The sequence below is a fragment of the Pongo abelii genome, chromosome 3, assembly GCF_028885655.2.
Source record: "Pongo abelii isolate AG06213 chromosome 3, NHGRI_mPonAbe1-v2.0_pri, whole genome shotgun sequence".
NCBI lineage: Eukaryota > Metazoa > Chordata > Mammalia > Primates > Hominidae > Pongo > Pongo abelii.
The window spans coordinates 7,287,609-7,310,434 of record NC_071988.2 but is presented as its reverse complement, the minus strand read 5'-3'; the positions used below and the strand labels follow the sequence as shown (position 1 = coordinate 7,310,434).

Below are 22,826 nucleotides of genomic sequence, written 5' to 3'. Positions count from 1 at the left end.
AGATGCCGAGGCTGGGCGTGGTGGCTCACGCCTGTAACCCCAGCACTTTGGGAGGCCAAGGTGGGAGGATCACTTGAGGTCAGGAGTTCGAGACCAGCCTAGCCAACATGGTGAAGCTTTGTCTCTACTAAAAATACAAAATTAGCTGGGCATGATGATGCATGCCTATAGTCCCAGCTACTCGGGAGGCTGGGGGAGGACAATCAATTGAACCCAGGAGGTGGAGGTTGCAGTGAACTAAGATCACCCCACTGCACACCAGCCTGGGTGACAGTGACTCTGTCTCAAAACAATAAACAAAGAAGAAGAAGAAGATGCCAAGTGAGGCTCGGGAAAGTAAACACACAGCAATTTAAACTGAAATGCAAATACAGTGGGTACCATTTGTTTGGGGTCACATTATCTGTTAGGAGTAAGTCCATCCCATTTAAATTTGCCTATCATTGTCACTTGGCCTTCTGATCCAACTGAGCCTTGCATATGTTCCAATTTTGCAAAGTGAGTCTAAATCTTTCATCAGATGAGGCGCTTGATACAGTTTTCTTAGGAGTAATTTCTTCCAAAGCATTCTATTTCATGCTTTTTTAATTCTCCTGAATGTTTAACAGCCTAAAAGCCCATTCCCAATAGGAAAGTGGTTTACACAGAATGAGCAAATTGCAGAATGCAAGTCTAATATCTGGAACAAAACAACAGGCTTGTCTTCATATCAAATGCAAACTCAAGTAAGAGTGTATCATATGCATTGCCTTACCACTCATTTAATAATATGGCATCATCTGATTTATCAGCTGTTCCCAACTCAGGACACATTAACTCTCTGTTCTAAACAAACTGGAGGTAGGAGTTACTCAAAAGAGTTTTAGGATAAAATCGAAAATGTAAATGTTGTACTCTCCAATTATTATACTAATAGAAATCAGTGTGGTCTCAAGTAAAAAGCACAACTATGTGTTTTAGGGCTGTACTGAGGGTGTTTCTTGGGCACTTAGGATAAGCAGATGAATCATGCACTGGAGGCTAAATGTTCCTGGTGTCTCACTCTGCCCCTAACTCACTAAATGACCTTGGACCTACTCTTCCCTCTGCAGGCTCTATTTCCTCCATCTGGAATTCAGGGCAGTGATCCGCCTCCATGCTAATCACCTCGAGTGTAATACTTGCTGTGGGCTTTGGCTAAGCACTCTGTGGAGGTTTCCTCCTATTATTAATTTGCTATGGAGTTTTATCTTGAATGGGTGTTAAATTCAATTAAAGACTGATATGGTTTGGATTTGTGTCCCTGCTTAAATCTCATGTTGAATTGTAATCCCCAGTGTTGGAGGTGAGGCCTGCTAGAAGGTGATTGGATCATGGGGGTGGATCCTTCATGAATGGTTTAGCGCCATCCCTTTGGTGCTGTTCTGGTGATAGTGAGTTATAGTGAGATCTGGTTGTTTAAAACTGTGTAGCACCTCCTCCACTCTCTCTTCCTTTTGCTCCAGCCATGTAAGATGTGCCTCCTTTCCCTCTGCCTTCTGCCATAATTGTAAGCTTCCTGAGGTTTCCACAGAAGCTGAGCAGATGCATCATGCTTCCTGTACAGCCTGCAGTATCAAGAGCCAATTAAACCTCCTTTCTTTTTTTTTTTTTTGCTATCCTTCATAAGTTTATTTTTCTCCAGATAACTCAAATATAACTCCCTACAAACCAAAAATGGCTTTTAAATTTTAATTTAACAATTTTAGATAGAAGCTTCTGTGAGTTACTTTACAAATTTTCTATTTTTTAGTAATTGCATCGTATTACATGTAATTGAAGTATTATTTTATGAAATGGAATCATCATTACAAACATTCATGTGCATGCTGAATCATTTCAACCTCTTTCTAGAAGGCTCAGAATGCTGTAACTTTTACTATTATTCCTTAGTTCTACTTGTTTTGTATCATTCTTACTTTCTTTTTTTTTATTATTATTATAATACTTTAAGTTTTAGGGTACATGTGCACAATGTGCAGGTTAGTTACATATGTATACATGTGCCATGCTGGTGTGCTGCACCCATTAACTTGCCATTTAGCATTAGGTATATAATGCTAGATATACCTCCTTTCTTTACAAATTACCCAGTCTCAGGTATTTCTTTATAGCAATGTGAGAACACACTAATACAGAAAATTGGTACTGAGGAGTGGGCATTGCTATAACAATAGTTGAAAATGTGAAAGCAGCTTTGGAATTGGGTAACCAAAGGAGGTTGGAAGAGTGTGGAGGGCTCAAAAGAAGGCTGAAAGATGAGGGAAAGTTTGGAACCTCCTAGAGATGTGTTACATTGTTGTGACCAAAATGCTGATTGTGATATGGACAATGAATTCGAGGCTGAGGAGGTCTCAGATGGAGATGAGGAACTCATTGAGAACTGGAGTAAAGGTCACTTTTGCCATGCTTAAGCAAAGAGACTGGTGGCATTGTGCCCCTACTCTAGAGACCTGTGGAATTTTGAATTTGAGAGTGATTATTTAAGGTATCTGGTAGAAGAAATATCTAAGCAGCAAAGCATTCAAGATGTGACCTGGCTGCTAACAACCTATGCTCATATGTGTGAGCAAAGAAATGACCTGAAACTGGACCTTATATTTAAAAGAGAAGCAGAGTGTAAAAGTGTGGAAAATTTGCAGCCCACCATAGCCAAGAGAATGGGAAAAAGACCTCGAAGGCATTTCAGAGACCTTCACAGCAGCCCTTTAATCACAGCCCCAGAGGCCTAGGAGAGAAGAATGGTTTCCTGGACCAGGCCCAGTGCCCTGCTGCCCTGTGCAGCAGTTTGGAACCCTGCTTCCTGCATCCAGCTTCAGCTCAAAGGACCCCAGGTGCAGCTTGGACCACTGCTCAGAAGATGCAAACTGTAAGCCTTGGCAGCTTCCATGTGGTGTTAAGCCTGCAGGTGCCCAGAATGAAAGAGTTGGGTCTTGGGAGCCTCCGCCTAGATTTCAGAGGATATACGGAAAAGCCAAAATGTCCAGGCAGAAGCCTTCTGCTGGGGCAGAGCCCTCATGGAGAACCTCTACTAGGGCAGTGCGGAGGGGAAATGTGGGATTGGAGCCCCCACACAGAGTACCCATTGGGATACTGCCTAGTGGAGCTGTGATAAGGGGGCTGCTATTCTCTAGATTCTGGAATGGTAGATCCACTGACAGCTTGTGTCCTGTGCCTAGAAATACTGCAGGCACTCAACACCAGCCCTTGAGAGCAGCTGCTGGGGCTGAATCCTGCAAAGTCACAGGGGCTGAGCTGCCCAAGGCTTTGGGAGCCCATCCCTTGGACCAGCATGCTCTGAACATGAGACATGGAGTCAAAGGAGATTATTCTGGAGCTTTAAGATTTGATGACTACCATCCTGCATTTCAGACTTGCCTGGGGCCTGTAGCCCCTTTCTTTTGGCCAATTTCTCCCTTTTGGAACAGGAATATGGAGCCTGTGGCTCCACTGCATCATTGGAAGTAACTAACTTGTTTTTTTAATTTATAGGCTCATAAGTGGAATGGACTTACATTGTCTCAGATGAGACTTTGGACTTTCGAGTTAATGCTAGAATGAGTTAAGACTCTGGGGGACTGTTGGGAAGGCATGATTATATTTTGAAATGTGAGAAGAACATGGTATTTTGGTGGGGCTACATCTCATGTTGAATTGTAATCCCCAATGTTGCAGGTGGATCCTGGTGGGAGGTGACTGGATCATGGGGGTCCTTCATGAATTGTTTAGCATGAACCCTTCAGTGCTGTTCTCGTGATGCAGTCATTATGAGATCTGGTTGTTTAAAAGTGTGTGGCACCTCCCCCTACTTCTCTTCCTCCTGCTCTGGCTATGTAAGACATGCCTGCTTTCCCTTCACCTTCTACCATGATTGTAAGTTTCCTGAGTCCTCCCCAGAAGCTGGGCAGATGCATCATGCTTCCTGTATAGCCTGTGGAACCATGAGCCAATTAAACCTCTTTCCTTTATAAATTACCCAGTCTCAGGGTATTTCTTATAGCAATGCAAGAACAGACTAATATAAAGACATATTCTTTATATACTAAAATGATCACATGAGTCACTCCCCTTTAATTTGTTAATCAGGTGAATTTTGTAAATGGATGTTTTAATGTTAAACCAACCTTATATTTCTAGAATAAACCCAACCTATCCATAATGTATTAATTTTTTATAGATGGCTGTATTCTGCTATTTTGTTTTCAAATGGTACATCTATGTTCACATGCAAGATTGAAGTATAATTGTTCTTTCTGGTACTGTTCATGTCTGGTTTTGGTGTTAAAGTTATCTAGCGTGATAAAATGAGTTGAGGAATATTCCCTATTTTTCCTAATACAAGGAATAATTCATATATGAGACTGGCAAAATACCTTAAACTTTGGCAATGTTCATCTACAAAACTACTGGAGTTGGGTGTCTTTTGTGTGGGTTTGGAAGATTTTAAAGTACTGAATAAATTTCTTTCATGGCAACAGGGTTATCAGACTTTTTTTTCTACTTGAGCCAATTTTGGTGATTTGCATTTTTCTAGTTTTTGAATTCATCTCAGTTTTTGAATTCATCTGTATAAAGTTGTTCATAACATTCTCTTATTTTAAAAAACTCTACTGCATCTATAGTCATGTTGCTTTTTATACTCTTAATATTATTGTGTTTTATATTTTTTAATGGTTGCTCTTGCCAAGGGTTTGTATATTTTATTAGACTTTTTTCAAAAAAAAATCCCTTCACTTTATCAATTCTACGGTAGTTTTGTTTTTTATTTTGTTTATGCTGTATTTCAGAAGAAACACACTTCTTTTTTTTGAGACGGAGTCTCGCTCTGTCTCACCCAGGCTGGAGTGTAGTGGCATGATCTCAGCTCCCTGCAGCCTCTATCTCCTGGGTTCAAGCGATTCTCCTGCCTTAATAAGTATAACTAAGTAAAGAATTATTAACACTGAAGTGAGAGCATGTCTATTCACAACTTAGTAGCGCTTCCCTCTCCATACTAGGGTTTCAATAAATGTGAGGGGTTTTTTCCTTATTGTAAGTAACTATGATAATAATAGATAATAAATGAAATTTAAAATCTACACATAAAAGACCTAAAATTAGTCACCAAAACAGTTATTACCATAGCTTTTGTTTTGCAGATATACCTCTCACATTTTGGAAAGAATGTAGCATGTTGCGATAATGCTAATAATTAGAATTTTTAAAATAATAAATAACCCAATACATTGTTGCATTTAGGATGCTGCTAATTGGAAGATACACTGTTGTCCTCCCTAGCACAATAAAAGAAACAATACTGCCAACGAAACCATGGCACCTGCCAAGTTTCAGAGATGCTAAAATCCAAAAGGGTTGCTTCTCAGAGTAATGAAATAGAGCCATCTTTGGTTGAGAGAGTGCAAAGTACTCTCCAATAAGTCACTTCATTTAATCCTCACCACAACCCCACAGCACAGACAGGTTGGGGGTTGCAGCCTGTTCCACAGAGGAAGATGCAGAGGTAGGTACCAGAAAGAACCAGCTGTCCCCCTCTCCTTCCCAGCGCCTGCACTCACCCGGCTGTGCGACTCCAGGATCTGTGTGCAGGCTGACTTGGTCAGCATCTCAGACGCACTCAGCTCTTCCAGGAGCAAGTCCTGGATGCTGAGGAGGGCGGTGTAGGCCGACAGGGTCTCGGTCACCCGGGACGCCTTCTGGAACTGCAGAGCAACAAGCGACTGTGCAAAGCCTCCCTCCTGTGCCTCCAGGCGCTGCACTCTCTCCCGCAGCAATTCACCTCGAACCTGGGAGGGGACAGGGATGGACCCAAACCCAGAGAGCAGTGAGTACAGGAGGGTGGAGGAGAACAAACAGCCTTTCGGAGTTTACAGACCTGGGATTCTGAGGACCACCAAAGGTTTACAACGGAGACGCACTGGGAACCTGCAGGGAGCAATATCAGACAAGGCTGTCCCTGCTTATGAAGATGCTAGGGGGCTTAGGGAGCCCAGCCATCCTTCATTCCATATGTATCATCCTCAAGAGTCACCTGAGCCCATTGCTTTCCTTCTGAAAACACTTCTAAGTCTCTCCATGTCCTAGAGGATGGAAGTTCAACTCCTTAGCATGGGATCCAAGGAGCTCCCCACCCCAATCCCAGCCAAGGTCCCCCTGGACAGGTCTGGTCTGTTCTTCTGCCCCTACCCCACTCACACATGCACAACTGGGACTCCCCTTCCCAACTGCGCGCTGTGCTCTACACACCATGCACTTTGTGTCTGTGGTTCGTGCTCTTTGCAATGACTGAAATGTCTTCCCATCCTCCCTTCCTGAAATTCTACTATTTGTCCTTCGGGTTATAGTTCCCACTGAAGCGGTCTCATTTCTCTATGTTTGTTTTGTTCCATGTAGGCTTCAAACCAGGTGCCCAGGGTTTACTTGACCTCAGGCAAGTCATTAAGCTCTGCATACCTATGCTTCTTCATCTATAAAGTGGAGAAAATAATACCATCCAACACACAGAGTTTAGTTTGTTTTTTATCAAAACAGCTTGAGGTATAACTTCTTTACCATAACCTGCACATATTTACAGTACACAATGTGATAAATTTTGACATATTTCTACCCCTATGAAACCATCACCACAACCAGCATAGTGAACACATCCATGTTCTTGGTAATCCCAGCCCCTGCCCCCACTCAGCAACCACTGACGTGCTTTCAGTCACAATTGACAAGTCTGCATTTTGTAGAGTTTGTTTTTTTATAAGTGGAATCATATAGTACATATTTTTTTATCTAGCTGTTTTTTTTTTTTGTATTTTTTTAGACACCGTCTCACTCTGTCACCCAAGCTGTAGTGCAGTGGTGCAATCTTGGCTCACTGCAACCTCCACCTCCTTGGTTCAAGTGATTTTCCTGCCTTAGCCTTCTGAATAGCTGGGATTACAGGCATGCACCACCATGCCCAGCTAATTTTTGTAATTTTAGTAGAGATGGGGTTTCACCATGTTGCCCAGGCTGGTCTCGAACTCCTGGCCTCAAGTGATCTACCCACCTCAGCCTCCCAAAGTGCTGGGATTACAGGCGTGAACCACCATGCCCGACCTGTCTAGCTGTTTTGACTGAAGATAATTATTTTGAGATTTACCTTTTACCATCTTCTTCCGGGTTGAGGATCTCTTATGCTTCCCCCTTCCCTCCCTTTGTTGCTTTATTAGCTATAGCTCTGTTTTGTTATTTTAGTGGCTGCTTTAGGGTTTATAGTGCACATCTTTGACTTATCCCAGGGTACCTTCAATTGATATTATATCACTTCACATGGCGTACAAGAACCAAAAATAAAATTCTAAGCCCCACCTCAAACATCTGAATGGACCACTCCTCTCAGCTAGGGGATTCCAAAGTCAACCTGAAAAACCAGTTCAGGCCATGATGGGAAGGGGGAGCTGAACATGCCTCCTTATACCCTCCTCCCTTTTGGAATTTCAGAGAGATCAGACTCTTTAAGTCTCATAAGAAACATTTACAATCTATTCTCTCTGAAGCCTGCTACCTGGAGGCTTCATCTGCATGATAAAACCTTGGTCTCCACAACCCCCTTAGTGTAACCTAGATGTTCCTTTCTATTGACAATAACTCTTCCAACCAATTGCCAATCAGAAAATCTTTTAATCTAACTATGATCTGGAAGCCCCCGCTTCAAGTTGTCCCACCTTTCTGGACGAAACCAATGTACATCTTACACGTATTGATTGATGTCTCATGCCTCCCTAAAATGTATAAAACCAAGCTGTGCCCCAACCACCTTGGGCACATGTCATCAAGACCTCCTGAGACCGTGTCATGGATGTGTCCTTACCCTTGGCAAAATAAACTTTCTAAATTGGTTGAGACCTTTCTCAGATACTTTTGGCTTATCAACCTTATGCTAATTTACTTCCATTTCTTTCTTCCTGGTCTTGGTGCTATTTCTGTCACACATTTAATTGTATACACGTTATAAACGTCACACTGCTCTGTTACTATTTTCATTGAAACAAGTTAATCTTTAAAATTTTCTTGTATAGAAGTGAAATGCACATAACATAAAATTTATTACTTTAAAGTCAACAATTAAGTGACATTTAGGATTGAGTAGCCCCCACCTCTATTTAGTCTGAGAACATTTTCACCATCCCTAAAGCAAAAGCAAATGCCACACCTTTTAAGCAATTACTCCCCAGTCCTCCCACCCCCAAGTCCTTGGCAACTACCAATCTTCTGTTTCTATGATTTTCCTTATTCGGGATATGTTATATAAATGGAACTACAGAATAACAACCTTTTGTGTCTGGCTTCTTTTACTTCGCATAATGTTTTCGAAGTTCATCTACTTGTATGAAAACTTCATTTCCTTTTTATGGCTGCATAATATTCCATTGGATGTACAATCAGTCAATTTTTGGAAGGTTTTTAAAATTCAAAGAGAATCTAACATAAGTACCTATGTAGTTACCATTCCCATTGCTCATTTTTTTGTGTGGTTCTGTAGCAGGAAGAGCTGCAGACAAAACCCCTCAGACACCGAGTTAAAGAAGGAAGGGGTATATTCGGCCAGGAGCATAGACAAGATGCCTGTCTCAAGAGCCAAGCTCCCTGAGCGAGCAATTCCCATCCCTTTTAAGGGCGCACAACTCTAACGGGGTCTGCACGAGAGGGTTGTGATTGATTGAGCAAGCAGGGGGTACGTGACTGGGGGCTGCATACGCTGGTAATTAGAAAGGAACCGAACAGGACAGGGATCTTCACAGTGCCTTTTTTATGCAAATAACCAATTAGGTCAGGGGTCAATCTTTAACTACTAGGCCCAGGGTGTGGCGCTGGGCTGTCTGCTTGTGGATTTCATTTCTGCCTTTTATTTTTTACTTCTTCTTTCTTTGGAGGTAGAAATTAGGCATATTAGACAATATGAGGGGTGGTCTCCTCCCTTAGTTCTAGATTTCTATCTGTTATGAAAATCCTTCTGCCTGATTTCCTATAACATTTCTTGCAGTATTAATCTCTTAGTAAGGAAAACTTTCAGCACTGTAAGTGTAAAAAAATTTGTTTCATCTTCATTCTTGAAAGATATATTTTCTGAGTAAAGAATTTTAGGTGGCAGGTTTTCCTCACTGTTTTGAGGACATTGCTCCATGGTCTTCTCACTTGCATTATTTCAAATGAGAAATCAGCTGTCAACCTGCTCTTTGCTTTGTAGTGTACATAATGTATCTTCTTCCTTTAGTTGCTTTTAAGATTTTCTCTTTATCAACGGTTTGGAGCAATTTGATTATGATGTACCTTGGAAAAATTTTCCTCAAGTTTCTTATGCTTGGGATTCACTGAGCTTCTTAAATCTGTGAGTACACAGTTTTCATCAAATTAGGCAAAATTTTAGCTGTTAATTCTTCCAATATGTTTTCATCCTTCTTTTTCTTTCTCCTCTTCTCCAGGATTTCCAATTATCCACACATTAGGCCACTTGAAGTTGTCTCATGGCTCACTGGTACTCTGTTCACTTTTCTCTATTTTCATTTTAGATAGTTTCTATTGCTATATCTTCAAGCTAATTTTTTTCTGCAATGTCTAATCTGCTGTTAATTCTCACACACATGTATATGTGTGTGTGTGTGTATATTCAAATCAAACTTCTAGGGAACAAAAATACGTGTGGTATAGATGTAAATATAGACATATAGATATATCTTTTTACATCTTCCATATCTATACTTAACCATTTTTGAACATATTAAACACAATTATAATGACTCTTTTACCCCATTTATGCTGGAGGTTGCCATTTTTTGTGTGTGAAAAATCAGAACTTGGTGATGCCCTTGAGCAGTACAATATAAATAACTCCCACAAGCTTAGCATTCCAATAATGGAACACTAGGCATAAATGGGTTAATGCCATTCTCTGTCAATTCTAACATCTGTGTCAGTTCTGGACTGGTTTCAATTGATTGATTTTTCTCCTCATGAGGAGTTATATTTTCCTGTTTGTTTCATGCCTGGTACTTTTTAACTGAACTAAAGACATTGTAAATTCTACCTTGTTGGATCCTGGATATTTTTGTGTTTCTATAATTATTCTTCAGCTTTGTTGTGAGATGCAGTTAAGCTACTTGGAAACAGGCTGACCTTTTGGGTTATGTTTTTAAGCTCTTTTATGTGGGACCAGCATAGGGCTCATTATTTCCACTGCCGAGGCAAGACCTTTTTGAGTACTATATCTGATGTCCTCTGAATTGAGGCTTTCTAGTTTGGCTGGAAGGAACTGTCACTATCCCCAGCTTGGTGTGAACACTGTGTACGCTTCTCTCTAAGTATTTTGGGTGGTCTTTCCCCTAGCTCTGAGCAATTTTCTTCCATGGAAGTGCTGAGCAGGTCTCAGCAGAATACTCAAGGGGACCCAGTGGACACCTCTGGAGTTTTCTCTATGCAGCTCTTTCTTTTCTGGGATTCTGTCCTGCGAAATCTAGCCAACTTGGCTTCCCCAAATTCTTAGCTTTGTCTCTTTTACTCAAGGGGTCTACCCTAGTAGACCTGCTGGGTTCTTTCTTGCTGTGCCTCAGCCTGGAAACCCTTTTAGGGCAGTAAGCTGGGACAATGACAGGGCTGAACTCCTTTATTTCTTATTTCTTAGGGATCAGTTTTGACTGCTGTCCAGTGTCCTGAGAATCACTGTTCCATAGATTTTGTTTGTTTTGTTTTAGGTGAGGGGTAATTCTGATACTTTTTATTCTGTCTTGGTCAGAAGCAGAAGTCCCTCATAGGGTTATTCTGATTATTAAATAATCTAATACTGTTAAGTGCTAAGAACAGTGCCTGACACATTGGAGTGTTTAACAAATGTTGCTGCTGTTGTCCTTGTTGGTGGTACTGGTGTTAATACTCTTATTACCGAAGGTGAAATATGGTGGGGTCTATAAGGGAGGTCCATGTACGGTGCTATGTGATTTAGAGAAAAGAGAAGGTGGAGGGGTCAGGGAAGGTCATGACAACACTGGCATTTGAAGCAGACACTGAAAGATCCAGGCATTCAGGAAGAGGAACAGCATGTCCAGAGGTACTGAGGCAGGGAGCCCTACAGAGACTTGTAAGGCTGAATTAGATAAAAGCTAAGAGGGAAAGTGGGAGATGAAGCTGTAAAGATGGTGGGGGGAGAAGAACCCATACTGCAGAGGTCCTGAACTGTCAGGGACAAGAAGGCAGAGCTTCCCCTCAGACAGTGAGAAGGGCAAGAGAGCTGGATGTCCCTAAACAGGAAAAAGTTGAGTGATGGGCAAGGCATGGCAAGAATTGGGATAAGAGGTGATTAATAAAAATAAAATTCTAAGCCCCCTAACTGACTGAATGGGCCCCCTGTTGGCCAAGGAGACCCCAGAGAAACCTTGGAAGTTGAGTTCCCAGCCCTAATGGGATGGGAGGTTGGACACACACACTACACCCCCTCCCTCACTAACCATCATTAGGTTTTCTTCCCTAAGGGCTAAACAGAAACCAGCTCTTCCAAAAGACTCCACCCCGATATCAACCAACTGCCTGACACTGCCCCTCCTTTTTGCTGTTTTGACAAAGCAACCAACCAGCGTTCCTTCGTGATAACACACACTGACCACAAAGTGGTTCTGGACAGTCTGTGGAGGATGCTCAGTAAGGGTTTTAGTGTCCTCTTCTTCACATTCTGATGTCAGAAGGTAGAAAACACCACCCTTAGATCATGCTAGCACCACCATTTTTTTGTACATGGGACCTGTATTAGTCCGTACTTATGCTGCTATAAAGAACTGCCTAAGAGTGAGTAATTTATAAAGAAAAGAGATTTAATTGCCTCCCCAGCCCTCAGGAAATTCAAGTCATGGCAGAAGGGGAAGCAAACACATCCTTCTTCACATGGCAGCAGCAAGAAGTGCCAAGCAAAAGGGGGAAAAGCCCCTTATAAAACCATCAGATCTCATGAGAACTCACTCACTATCACGAGAACAGCATGAGGGTAACTGCCCCCATGATTAAGTTACTTCTCACCACTTCCCTCCAATGACACACATGGGGATTATGTAAACTACAATTCAAGATGAGATTTGGGTGGAGACACAGGACCCATGAAGGGGTGTGAAGCTGAATGACACTTGTGCATGTTTCTCCTTTCATAAATATTCATGACTCCTCTTATAGCTTATTAAATATGTATATTAAACCACCCTATTTAGCATAAATTCCTGTTTCCTTTGTCCCTTTCTCTAAGTGCCTGTTTTCAGCTTCTAACCAGAGGCTATGCTTCCTAGCCCGTCAGAATGGCCACCCTGCAGGCTACAATCCATTATGAGAAATAAAGGTCTCCTTTCCAAATTTATGAACCTCATCATGCTTCAGCTGACAGAAGTCTTCCTTATTACATGGCTACCATGTGCTAGGGTTTTCATGTTATCTTTGTGTGGTCTCCATCTTCCCCTCTTGGGTGGGTGGGTGGTGGTCCAAGTGTCCTGTAAGACCCAGACCCCTGCAGAGGTGCAGAGCAGAGGGCAGAATGAGATGGCCGTAAGGGAAAGCTCAAGATTTATTTATATAAATGCATGCATAAGTGTGGGTGAAGTGTAAAGCCTTTTGTATATACTATATGAACAACATGCACAGTGAAATTAAAAAGAAAAAAAAAAAGCTTCTCCAAAATTATTTTTTCTTCTTTGGAAAGCTTAATTTGTTAATTCCAGCACCACGAGAATGTGTGTCTAGAGAGGGTTTTAATCCTTTGCCTAGAAGAAATCCTGGGAAACAACACAGATTTGCATTTCTATGAGGTATTAATGACAGGCTTCATTAAATATTCAAGCCACTGAGAATAATACAAATTCATTTGCAAAATGATATGCTGCTAAATACTCTTTAAACGAGAAGTTCAAACAATTTCCTTACTACTTTTCCCTGACAACATGTGATTTCAAAGGAAAAGCTTCATCTATGCATTATAATGTCCTTTAAACATGTAATAAAGTCTACCTGTGTCAACCAGCAGAGAGTTATTGGGATTCTAAAGAGTTTAATAAATCACACCTCTCCTTGCCCAAGTTTGGAAACAAATACAACTAGATGCAAGGGTGAGCCAGCTAGGCGCCTAATGTCAGCTTTCATATTGATGAAAACTAGATTGGAGAATGTGGCTCACATCTGTATCCAAACAAATTCACAATCCCCCAAGAGTAGTCTTCCTTATGAAATTCATCACTTAAAAAACAGGTAAGAGGGGCTTCCTACAGGAATGCTGGCTCCCAGAGAGGAGGGGGCTGAGCTGAGCCTGCCCCATTCCTTCTTTAATCCCACCAATCACAAATGCCCTCCTTGGAGAAAAGTGGGCCAAGGGATGGAGAATCTAGCAGTGCCACTAGCAACATCCTCCAGTGGCAAGAGAGGCATTGAGAGAGGTCTTATTGTTACAGTAGGTAACCAGTCAGACATGAGCAGGGCAGGAGAGAGCCCCCCAACTACCAGGAATGTCAGGTGGCCATCAGGTGATGGTCAAGTGGTTGTTAACTGCCTCTTTAAAATAATAATTGGTTGCAGCTGGTACCAGGGAATAGCAGTCTCCCAACAGATAGTAAAAACCTGAAATTGGTGATCAGCAGCTTCCGGATAAGAACTGAGGAGCTGGGCAAGTGGGCTCACACATGTGCACTAAGAGGCAAAATGGCAGAGTATAACTACTATATCATCTTCTAGGAACATTCTACTGGTAAGGAAGAACGCCGCAAGTGAGCAGGTGCACAACTTCTGTAAAAACACTGCATATGTGACTCCTGCCAAGTGCCTGCAGGTCACTGTGCATGTGAACAGCCCACCCCAAGGGAAGAATCACGGGAGAAGGGATGTGATATGGTTTGGCTGTGTCCCCACCCAAATCTCATCTTGAACTGTAGTTCTCATAATCCCCACCTGTCATAGGAGGTAACTGAATCATGGGGGTGATTACCTCCATGCCGTTCTCCTGAGAGTGAGTGAGTTCTCATGAGATCTGATGGTTTTATAAGGGATTCTTCTCCCTCTTTGCTCTGCACTTCTCCTTGCTGCTGCCATGTGAAGAAGGATATGTTTGCTTCCCACTTGTGCCATGATTGTAAGTTTCCTGAGGTCTCCCCAGCCCTGCAGAACTCTGAATCAATTAAACCTCCTTCCATTATAAATCACCCAGTCTCGGGTATGTCCTTATAGTAGTGTGGGAATGGACTAATACAGGATGCAACCCTCCAGAAGTATGCCAATGTATAAAACCCCAACTCAAAGGTTGAGCTGTGCAGTTGGTCTCTCAAGTCACCTGACTTTCAAGTGTGCGTTACCTCCTTTTCTTCCTGCTCTAAAGCTTTTCAATAAACATTTACTCCTGTTTGAAAACTTGCCTCAGTTTCATTCTGTCTTATGCTCCTTGGTTAATTCTTTCTTCTTAGGAGGGAAGAATTAAAGTTGCCAGAGATTCATACATATTTGCTGCAGGTAACATTATCAAGAAACTTGCATCCAAACATTGGGAGAGTAACGCTAAAGAAACGCTGCTGAAATATAAATGTGCATTTGAAGATTCCCATTCTAGGGGGTGGAGCCAAGATGGCCAAACAGCAACAGCTCTGGTCTACAGCTCCCAGCGTGAGCGACGCAGAAGATGGGTGATGTCTGCATTTCCATCTGAGGTACTGGGTTCATCTCACTAGGGAGTGCCAGACAGTGGGCGCAGTACAGTGGGTGCAGCGCACCATGTGCGAGCCGAAGCAGGGCGAGGCATTGCCTCACTCGGGAAGCACAAGGGGTCAGGGAGTTCCCTTTCCTAGTCAAAGAAATGGGTGACAGACAGCACCTGGAAAATCGGGTCACTCCCACCATAACACTGTGCTTTTCCGATAGGCTTAAAAAACGGCACACCAGGAGATTATATCCCACACCTGGCTCGGCGGGTCCTACGCCCACGGAGTGTCACTGATTGCTAGCACAGCACTCTGAGATCAAACTGCAAGGCGGCAGTGAGGCTGGGGGAGGGGCGCCTGCCATTGCCCAGGCTTGCTTAGGTAAACAAAGCAGGCGGGAAGCTCGAACTGGGTGGAGCCCACGACAGCTCAAGGAGGCTTGACTGCCTCTGTAGGCTCCACCTCTGGGGGCAGGGCACAGACAAACAAAAAGACAGCAATTACCTCTGCAGACTTAAATGTCCCTGTCTGACAGCTTTGAAGAGAGCAGTGGTTCTCCCAGCACACAGCTGGAGATCTGAGAATGGGCAGATTGCCTCCTCAAGTGGGTCCCTGACCCCCGAGCCGCCTAACTGGGAGGCACCCTCAAGTAGGGGCAGACTGACACCTCACACGGCCGGGTATTCCTCTGAGACAAAACTTCCAGATGAACGATCAGACAGCAGCATTTGCGGTTCACAAAAATCCGCTGTTCTGCAGCCACCGCTGCTGGTACCCAGGCAAACAGGGTCTGGAGTGGACCTCTAGCAAACTCCAACAGACCTGCAGCTGAGGGTCCTGTCTGTTAGAAGGAAAACTAACAAACAGAAAGGACATCCACACCAAAAACCCATCTGTACATCACCATCACCAAACACCAAAAGTAGATAAAACCACAAAGATGGGGAAAAAACAGAGCAGAAAAACTGGAGACTCTAAAAAGCAGAGCGCCTCTCCTCCTCCAAAGGAATGCAGTTCCTCACCAGCAATGGAACAAAGCTGGATGGAGAATGACTTTGACGAGTTGAGAGAAGAAGGCTTCAGACAATCAAACTACTCCGAGCTATGGGAGGAAATTTAAACCAAAGGCAAAGAAGTTGAAAACTTTGAAAAAAATTTAGACGAATGGATAACTAGAATAACCAATACAGAGAAGTGCTTAAAGGAGCTGATGGAGCTGAAAGCCAAGGCTCGAGAACTACGTGAAGAATGAAGAAGCCTCAGGAGCCAATGCAATCAACTGGAAGAAAGGGTATCAGTGATGGAAGATGAAATGAATGAAATGAAGCGAGAAGGGAAGTTTAGAGAAAAAAGAATAAAAAGAAATGAACAAAGTCTCCAAGAAATATGGGACTATGTGAAAAGACCAAATCTATGTCTGATTGCTGTACCTGAAAGTGACAGGGAGAATGGAACCAAGTTGGTAAACACTCTGCAGGATATTATCCAGGAGAACTTCCCCAATCTAGCAAGGCAGGCCAACATTCAGATTCAGGAAATACAGGGAACGCCACAAAGATACTCCTCGAGAAGAGCAACTCCAAGACACATAATTGTCAGATTCACCAAAGTTGAAATGAAGGAAAAAATATTAAGGGCAGCCAGAGAGAAAGGTCGGGTTACCCACAAAGGGAAGCCCATCAGACTAACAGTGGATCTCTCGGCAGAAACTCTACAAGCCAGTAGAGAGTGGGGGCCAATATTCAACATTCTTAAAAAAACGAATTTTCAACCCAGAATTTCATATCCAGCCAAACTAAGCTTCATAAGCGAAGGAGAAATAAAATACTTTACAGACAAGCAAATGCTGAGAGATTCTGTCACCACCAGGCCTGCCCTAAAAGAGCTCCTGAAGGAAGCACTAAACATGGAAAGGAACAACCGGTAGCAGCCACTGCAAATCATGCCAAATTGTAAAGACCACCGAGGCTAGGAAGAAACTGCATCAACTAATGAGCAAAATAACCAGCTAACATCATAATGACAGGATCAAATTCACACATAACAATATTAACTTTAAATGTAAAGGGACTAAATGCTCCAATTAAAAGACACAGACTGGCAAATTGGATAAAGAGTCAAGACCCATCAGTGTGCTGTATTCAGGAAACCCATCTCAAGTGCAGAGACACACATAGGCTCAAAATAAAAGGATGGAGGAAGATCTACCAAGCAAATGGAAAACAAAAAAAGGCAGGGGTTGCAATCCTAGTCTCTGATAAAACAGACTTTAAACCAACAAAGATCAAAAGAGACAAAGAAGGCCATTACATAATGCGAAAGGGATCAATTCAACAAGAAGAGCTAACTATCCTAAATATACATGCACCCAATACAGGAGCACCCAGATTCATAAAGCAAGTCCTGAGTGACCTACAAAGAGACTTAGACTCCCACACATTAATAATGGGAGACTTTAACACCCCACTGTCAACATTAGACAGATCAACGAGACAGAAAGTCAAAAAGGATACCCAGGAATTGAACTCAGCTCTGCACCAAGCTGACCTAACAGACATCTACAGAACTCTCCACCCCAAATCAACAGAATATACATTTTTTTCAGCACCACACCACACCTATTCCAAAATTGACCACATACTTGGAAGTAAAGCTCTCCTCAATAAATGTAAAAGAACAGAAATTGTAACAAACTATCTCTCAGGTCACAGTGCAATCAAGCTAGAACTCAGGATTAAGAATCTCACTCAAAACCACTCAACTACATAGAAACTGAACAACCTGCTCCTGAATGACTACTGGGTACATAATGAAATGAAGGCAGAAATAAAGATGTTCTTTGAAACCAACGAGAACCAAGACACAACATACCAGAATCTCTGGGATGCATTCAAAGCAGTGTGTAGAGGGAAATTTATAGCACTAAATGCCCACAAGAGAAAGCAGGAAAGATCCAAAATTGACACCCTAACATCACAATTAAAAGAACTAGAAAAGCAAGAGCAAACACATTCAAAAGCTAGCAGAAGGCAAGAAATAACTAAAATCAGAGCAGAACTGAAGGAAATAGAGACACAAAAAACCCTTCAAAAAATTAATGAATCCAGGAGCTGGTTTTTTGAAAAGATCAACAAAATTGATAGACCACTAGCAAGACTAATAAAGAAGAAAAGAGAGAAGAATCAAATAGACGCAATAAAAAATGACAAAGGGGATACCACCTCCGATCCCACAGAAATACAAAACTACCATCAGAGAATAATACAAACACCTCTACGCAAATAAACTAGAAAAACTAGAAGAAATGGATAAATTCCTCGACACATACACCCTCCCAAGACTAAACCAGGAAGAAGTTGAATCTCTCAATAGACCAATAACAGGCTCTGAAATTGTGGCAATAATCAATAGTTTACCAACCAAAAAGAGTCCAGGACCAGATGGATTCACAGCCGAATTCTACCTGAGGTACAAGGAGGAACTGGTACCATTCCTTCTGAAACTATTCCAATCAATAGAAAAAGAGGGAATCCTCCCTAACTAATTTTATGAGGCCAGCATCATCCTGATACCAAAGCCTGGCAGAGACACAACGAAAAAAAGAGAATTTTAGACCAATATCCTTGATGAACATTGATGCAAAAATCCTCAATAAAATACTGGCAAACCAAATCCAGCAGCACATCAAAAAGCTTATCCACCATGATCAAGTGGGCTTCATCCCTGGGATGCAAGGCTGCTTCAATATACGCAAATCAATAAATGTAATCCAGCATATAAACAGGACCAAAGACAAAAACCACATGATTATCTCAATAGATGCAGAAAAGGCCTTTGACAAAATTCAACAACATTCATGCTAAAAACTCTCAATAAATTAGGTATTGATGGAACGTATCTCAATAAGAGCTATCTATGACAAACCCACAGCCAATATCATACTGAATGGGCAAAAACTGGAAGCATTACCTTTCAAAACTGGCACAAGACAGGGATGCCCTCTCACCACTCCTATTCAACATAGTGTTGGAAGTTCTGGCCAGAACAATTAAGCAGGAGAAGGAAATAAAGGGTATGCAATTAGGAAAAGAGGAAGTCAAATTGTCCCTGTTTGCAGATGACATGATAGTATATCTAGAAAACCCCATTGTCTCAGCCCAAAATCTCCTTAAGCTGATAAGCAACTTCAGCGAAGCCTCAGGATACAAAATCAATGTACAAAAAATCACAAGCATTCTTATACACCAATAACAGAGAGCCAAATCATGAGTGAACTCCCATTCACAATTGCTTCAAAGACAATAAAATACCTAGGAATCCAACTTACAAGGGACGTGAAAGACCTCTTCAAGGAGAACTACAAACCACTGCTCAATGAAATAAGATACAAACAAATGGAAGAACATTCCATGCTCATGGGTAGGAAGAATCAATAACATGAAAATGGCCATACTGCCCAAGGTAATTTATAGATTCAATGCCATCCCCATCAAGCTACCAATGACTTTCTTCACAGAATTGGAAAAAACTACTTTCAAGTTCATATGGAACCAAAAAAGAGCCCGCATCGCCAAGTCAATCCTAAGCCAAAAGAACAAAGCTGGAGGCATCATGCTGACTTCAAACTATACTACAAGGCTACAGTAACCAAAACAGCATGGTACTGGTACCAAAACAGAGATATAGATCAATGGAACAGAACAGAGCCCTCAGAAATAACGCCGCATATCTACAACTATCTCATCTTTGACAAACCTGAGAAAAACAAGCAATGGGGAAAGGATTCCCTATTTAATAAATGGTGCTGGGAAAACTGGCTAGCCATATGTAGGAAGCTGAAACTGGATCCCTTCCTTACACCTTATACAAAAATTAATTCAAGATGGATTAAAGACTTAAACGTTAGACCTAAAACCATAAAAACCCTAGAAGAAAACCTAGGCAGTACCATTCAGGACATAGGCATGGGCAAGGACTTCATGTCTAAAACACCAGAAGCAATGGCAACAAAAGCCAAAATTGACAAATGGGATCTAATTAAACTAAAGAGCTTCTGCACAGCAAAAGAAACTACCATCAGAGTGAACAGGCAACCTACAAAATGGGAGAAAATTTTCGCAACCTACTCATCTGACAAAGGGCTGATATCCAGAATCTACAATGAGCTCCAACAAATTTACAAGAAAAAAACAAACAACCCCATCAAAAAGTGGGCCAAGGACATGAACAGACACTTCTCAAAAGAAGACATTTATGCAGCCAAAAAACACATGAAAAAATGCTCACCATCACTGGCCATCAGAGAAATGCAAATCAAAACCACAATGAGATACCATCTCACACCATTTAGAATGGCAATCATTAAAAAGTCAGGAAACAACAGGTGCTGGAGAGGATGTGGAGAAATAGGAACACTTTTATACTGTTGGTGGGACTGTAAACTAGTTCAACCCTTGTGGAAGTCAGTGTGGCGATTCCTCAGGGATCTAGGACTACAAATACCATTTGACCCAGCCATCCCATTACTGGGTATATACCCAAAGGACTATAAATCATGCTGCTATAAAGACACATGCACACGTATGTTTATTGCGGCACTATTCACAACAGCAAAGACTTGCAACCAACCCAAATGTCCAACAATGATAGACTGGATTAAGAAAATGTGGCACATATACACCATGGAATACTATGCAGCCATAAAAAATGATGAGTTCATGTCCTTTGTAGGGACATGGATGAAACTGGAAATCATCATTCTCAGTAAACTATCGCAAGAACAAAGAACCAAACACCGAATATTCTCACTCATAGGTGGGAATTGAACAATGAGAACACATGGACACAAGAAGGGGAACATCACACTCTGGGGACTGTTGTGGGGTGGGGGGAGGGGGGAGGGATAGCTTTAGAAGATATACCTTATGCTAAATGATGAGTTAATGGGTGCAGCACACCAGCATGGCACATGTATGCATATGTAACTAACCTATACATTGTGCACATGTACCCTAAAACTTAAAGTATAATAATAATAAAATAAAATACAACAAAATAAAAGAAGATTCCCATTCTAGTGGCTGTTCCTCTTAAAAATCAGGTTAGTTTAATCCATGTTCTGCTGAATGGGTTCAAGATACCCAGAGCAGGTAAAAAGATGGGAAATGTTTAAAACTCCCTGTGGCATATTGTATCAGGAGGAAAGTAGATTCACTGATGGTCCACTGAGTTAATATTTGTCGAATGAAATACTATTTTGCTAAATAAGCATCATTAGTGCTTAAATTTTAGACATAGACAAATTAATTTATATGCCTAGAAAGATACTTCTACCACCTCTATCACCTATATTATCAAAGCGCAAATTCCCCAGAGAAATGAGGGGCATCCTGTCACATCACTTGGCATAGTTTTCTTTGTTGTATTTTAAGGTTGATCTATTAACTCTTACATACAAACTTACCACTGAACTAGCTGTGTGACCAAGGCAAGTTGCTTAACCTCTCTGAGTCTGTTTTTCCTGTGAAAAGGAAATAGTACCTGATGCCTACTGAGTACCTACTAAACAGTAGCTGTCATCATCATTACCACTTTATTATTTTCACTATTTCACATCATTATTAAATAGGATTAAATCCTATTTCACATCATTATTAAATAGGATTAAATCCTATTTCACATCATTATTAAATAGGATTTCTTTCAAGTTGCACAAAAAAGATAATGGTTTGCCATATTGAGTGTTTCCCCCTATTTTAGAGAGGTTTCTTCATTTCTAATGATAAAGTACATGCAGAATATAAAAAAAATGTTTACAGTGGAGATTCCTAGTGAAGAACAGTGAATTTTTAAGATGCATCCAGTGCTTTCTTCAAGGCAGAGGGTAAATATGGGGGAAATGAGAGAGGAAACAACAGTGATAAAATTTTGAAAGTTAGAAACTGGATGACTGATTGGGAAAGAACTATATAGATCCCAAAAAACTGAATCCTAAGTAAGCCATGGAGTAAGCAAGAAGCAACATAATTTACACTGCAGATCTACCTTCCCAAGTCTCAGAAAATGTAGACATCAGACACATCTAGAAGTGGGAGGTAAAAGATGGAGCTAAAACAGAAGAAAAGGCTAAATATCTCATTAGGAAACAGGCTCCCAGAATTCCCCCCACCCATCCTTTGCTCAGCAGGCCACTCTCTTCCCTACACCCAGCAGATGACTGGAGATTTAGTCTCAGGAAAAGTCTCTGCATTTAGGGAAGGAAACTGAGGCACATCTGAAAACACAGGGCCCTAGTGAAAGTTTACATACTGACTACTAAAACCCCAGCTCTCTTCCTGCATTTGGCTTCCCAAATGTTGGGCAGCCATGCCTTTACCATCTAGAAAAAAGACTTGGAGTGGTCTTTTTTGGGGGATTCAACTAGCCTTGATGAAAGATCTAAAGATACTCACACTGGGGATTCCCCTACAGAGTGGCCCAGCCCAGCCACCAGAGTGAAGGCCACAGTCTACAAGCCCTGGCTGTAGGCTCAGAGCCTTAAGGCAGTTTCTTATTATCCCACTCTTAAATATCATCATATCACCAAAGATGACCACATACCTGGGAAAGCCTCTAATGAACATGGAGGTAAGAGTGAATATGCAGGAATCAAAAAAAAAATCCTTAATATTCTTAGAAAGATATAACAAGTTATAGCAGCCTCAAAACAATAAGAGAATGTTTTTTCTTTAGGAAGACAGCACTGGGATGGTGGAGGAAGATGCTCTTGAAGAATTAGAAATTGAAAACATAAATGAAAAACTCAATTAAAGGCTTATAAGATAAAACTTAGGCTATCCCCCAGCAAGTGAAGCAAAAAGACAAATAGTAAAAAAAAAAAAAGGAAAAAAAAAGAAATAATGGACGAGAGGTCAACACTGGAATCCCGAGAGTTCTAGAAAGACAAATTAGAGAATAGGAGATGTAATCATTAATAAAATTCAGGAAAATTTCCCAGACTTCTAGATTGGTCAAGCTATCAGTTGAGCATGAGGGCAGAATGGAAACATTTTCAGTCTTAGAAAAATCTGAAAAATTCCATCAATGTTCATCAAGGATATTGGTCTAAAATTCTCTTTTTTGGTTGTGTCTCTGCCC

The 22,826-nt window shown here is 41.5% G+C and overlaps 1 protein-coding gene across 6 annotated transcripts in view; it reads right to left on the bottom strand.

Annotated features, from left to right (window-relative positions):
- Window positions 1–22,826, bottom strand: part of EVC2 (EvC ciliary complex subunit 2) — a 155,862-nt gene that overhangs the window by 17,941 nt on the left and 115,095 nt on the right. For all 6 annotated transcript variants that reach the window (XM_024246309.3, XM_024246308.3, XM_054553703.2 and 3 more), the window contains one exon: window positions 5,574–5,801. In XM_024246309.3, the coding sequence (XP_024102077.3) occupies window positions 5,574–5,801 (228 nt within the window). The remainder of the gene's footprint in view (window positions 1–5,573; window positions 5,802–22,826) is intronic.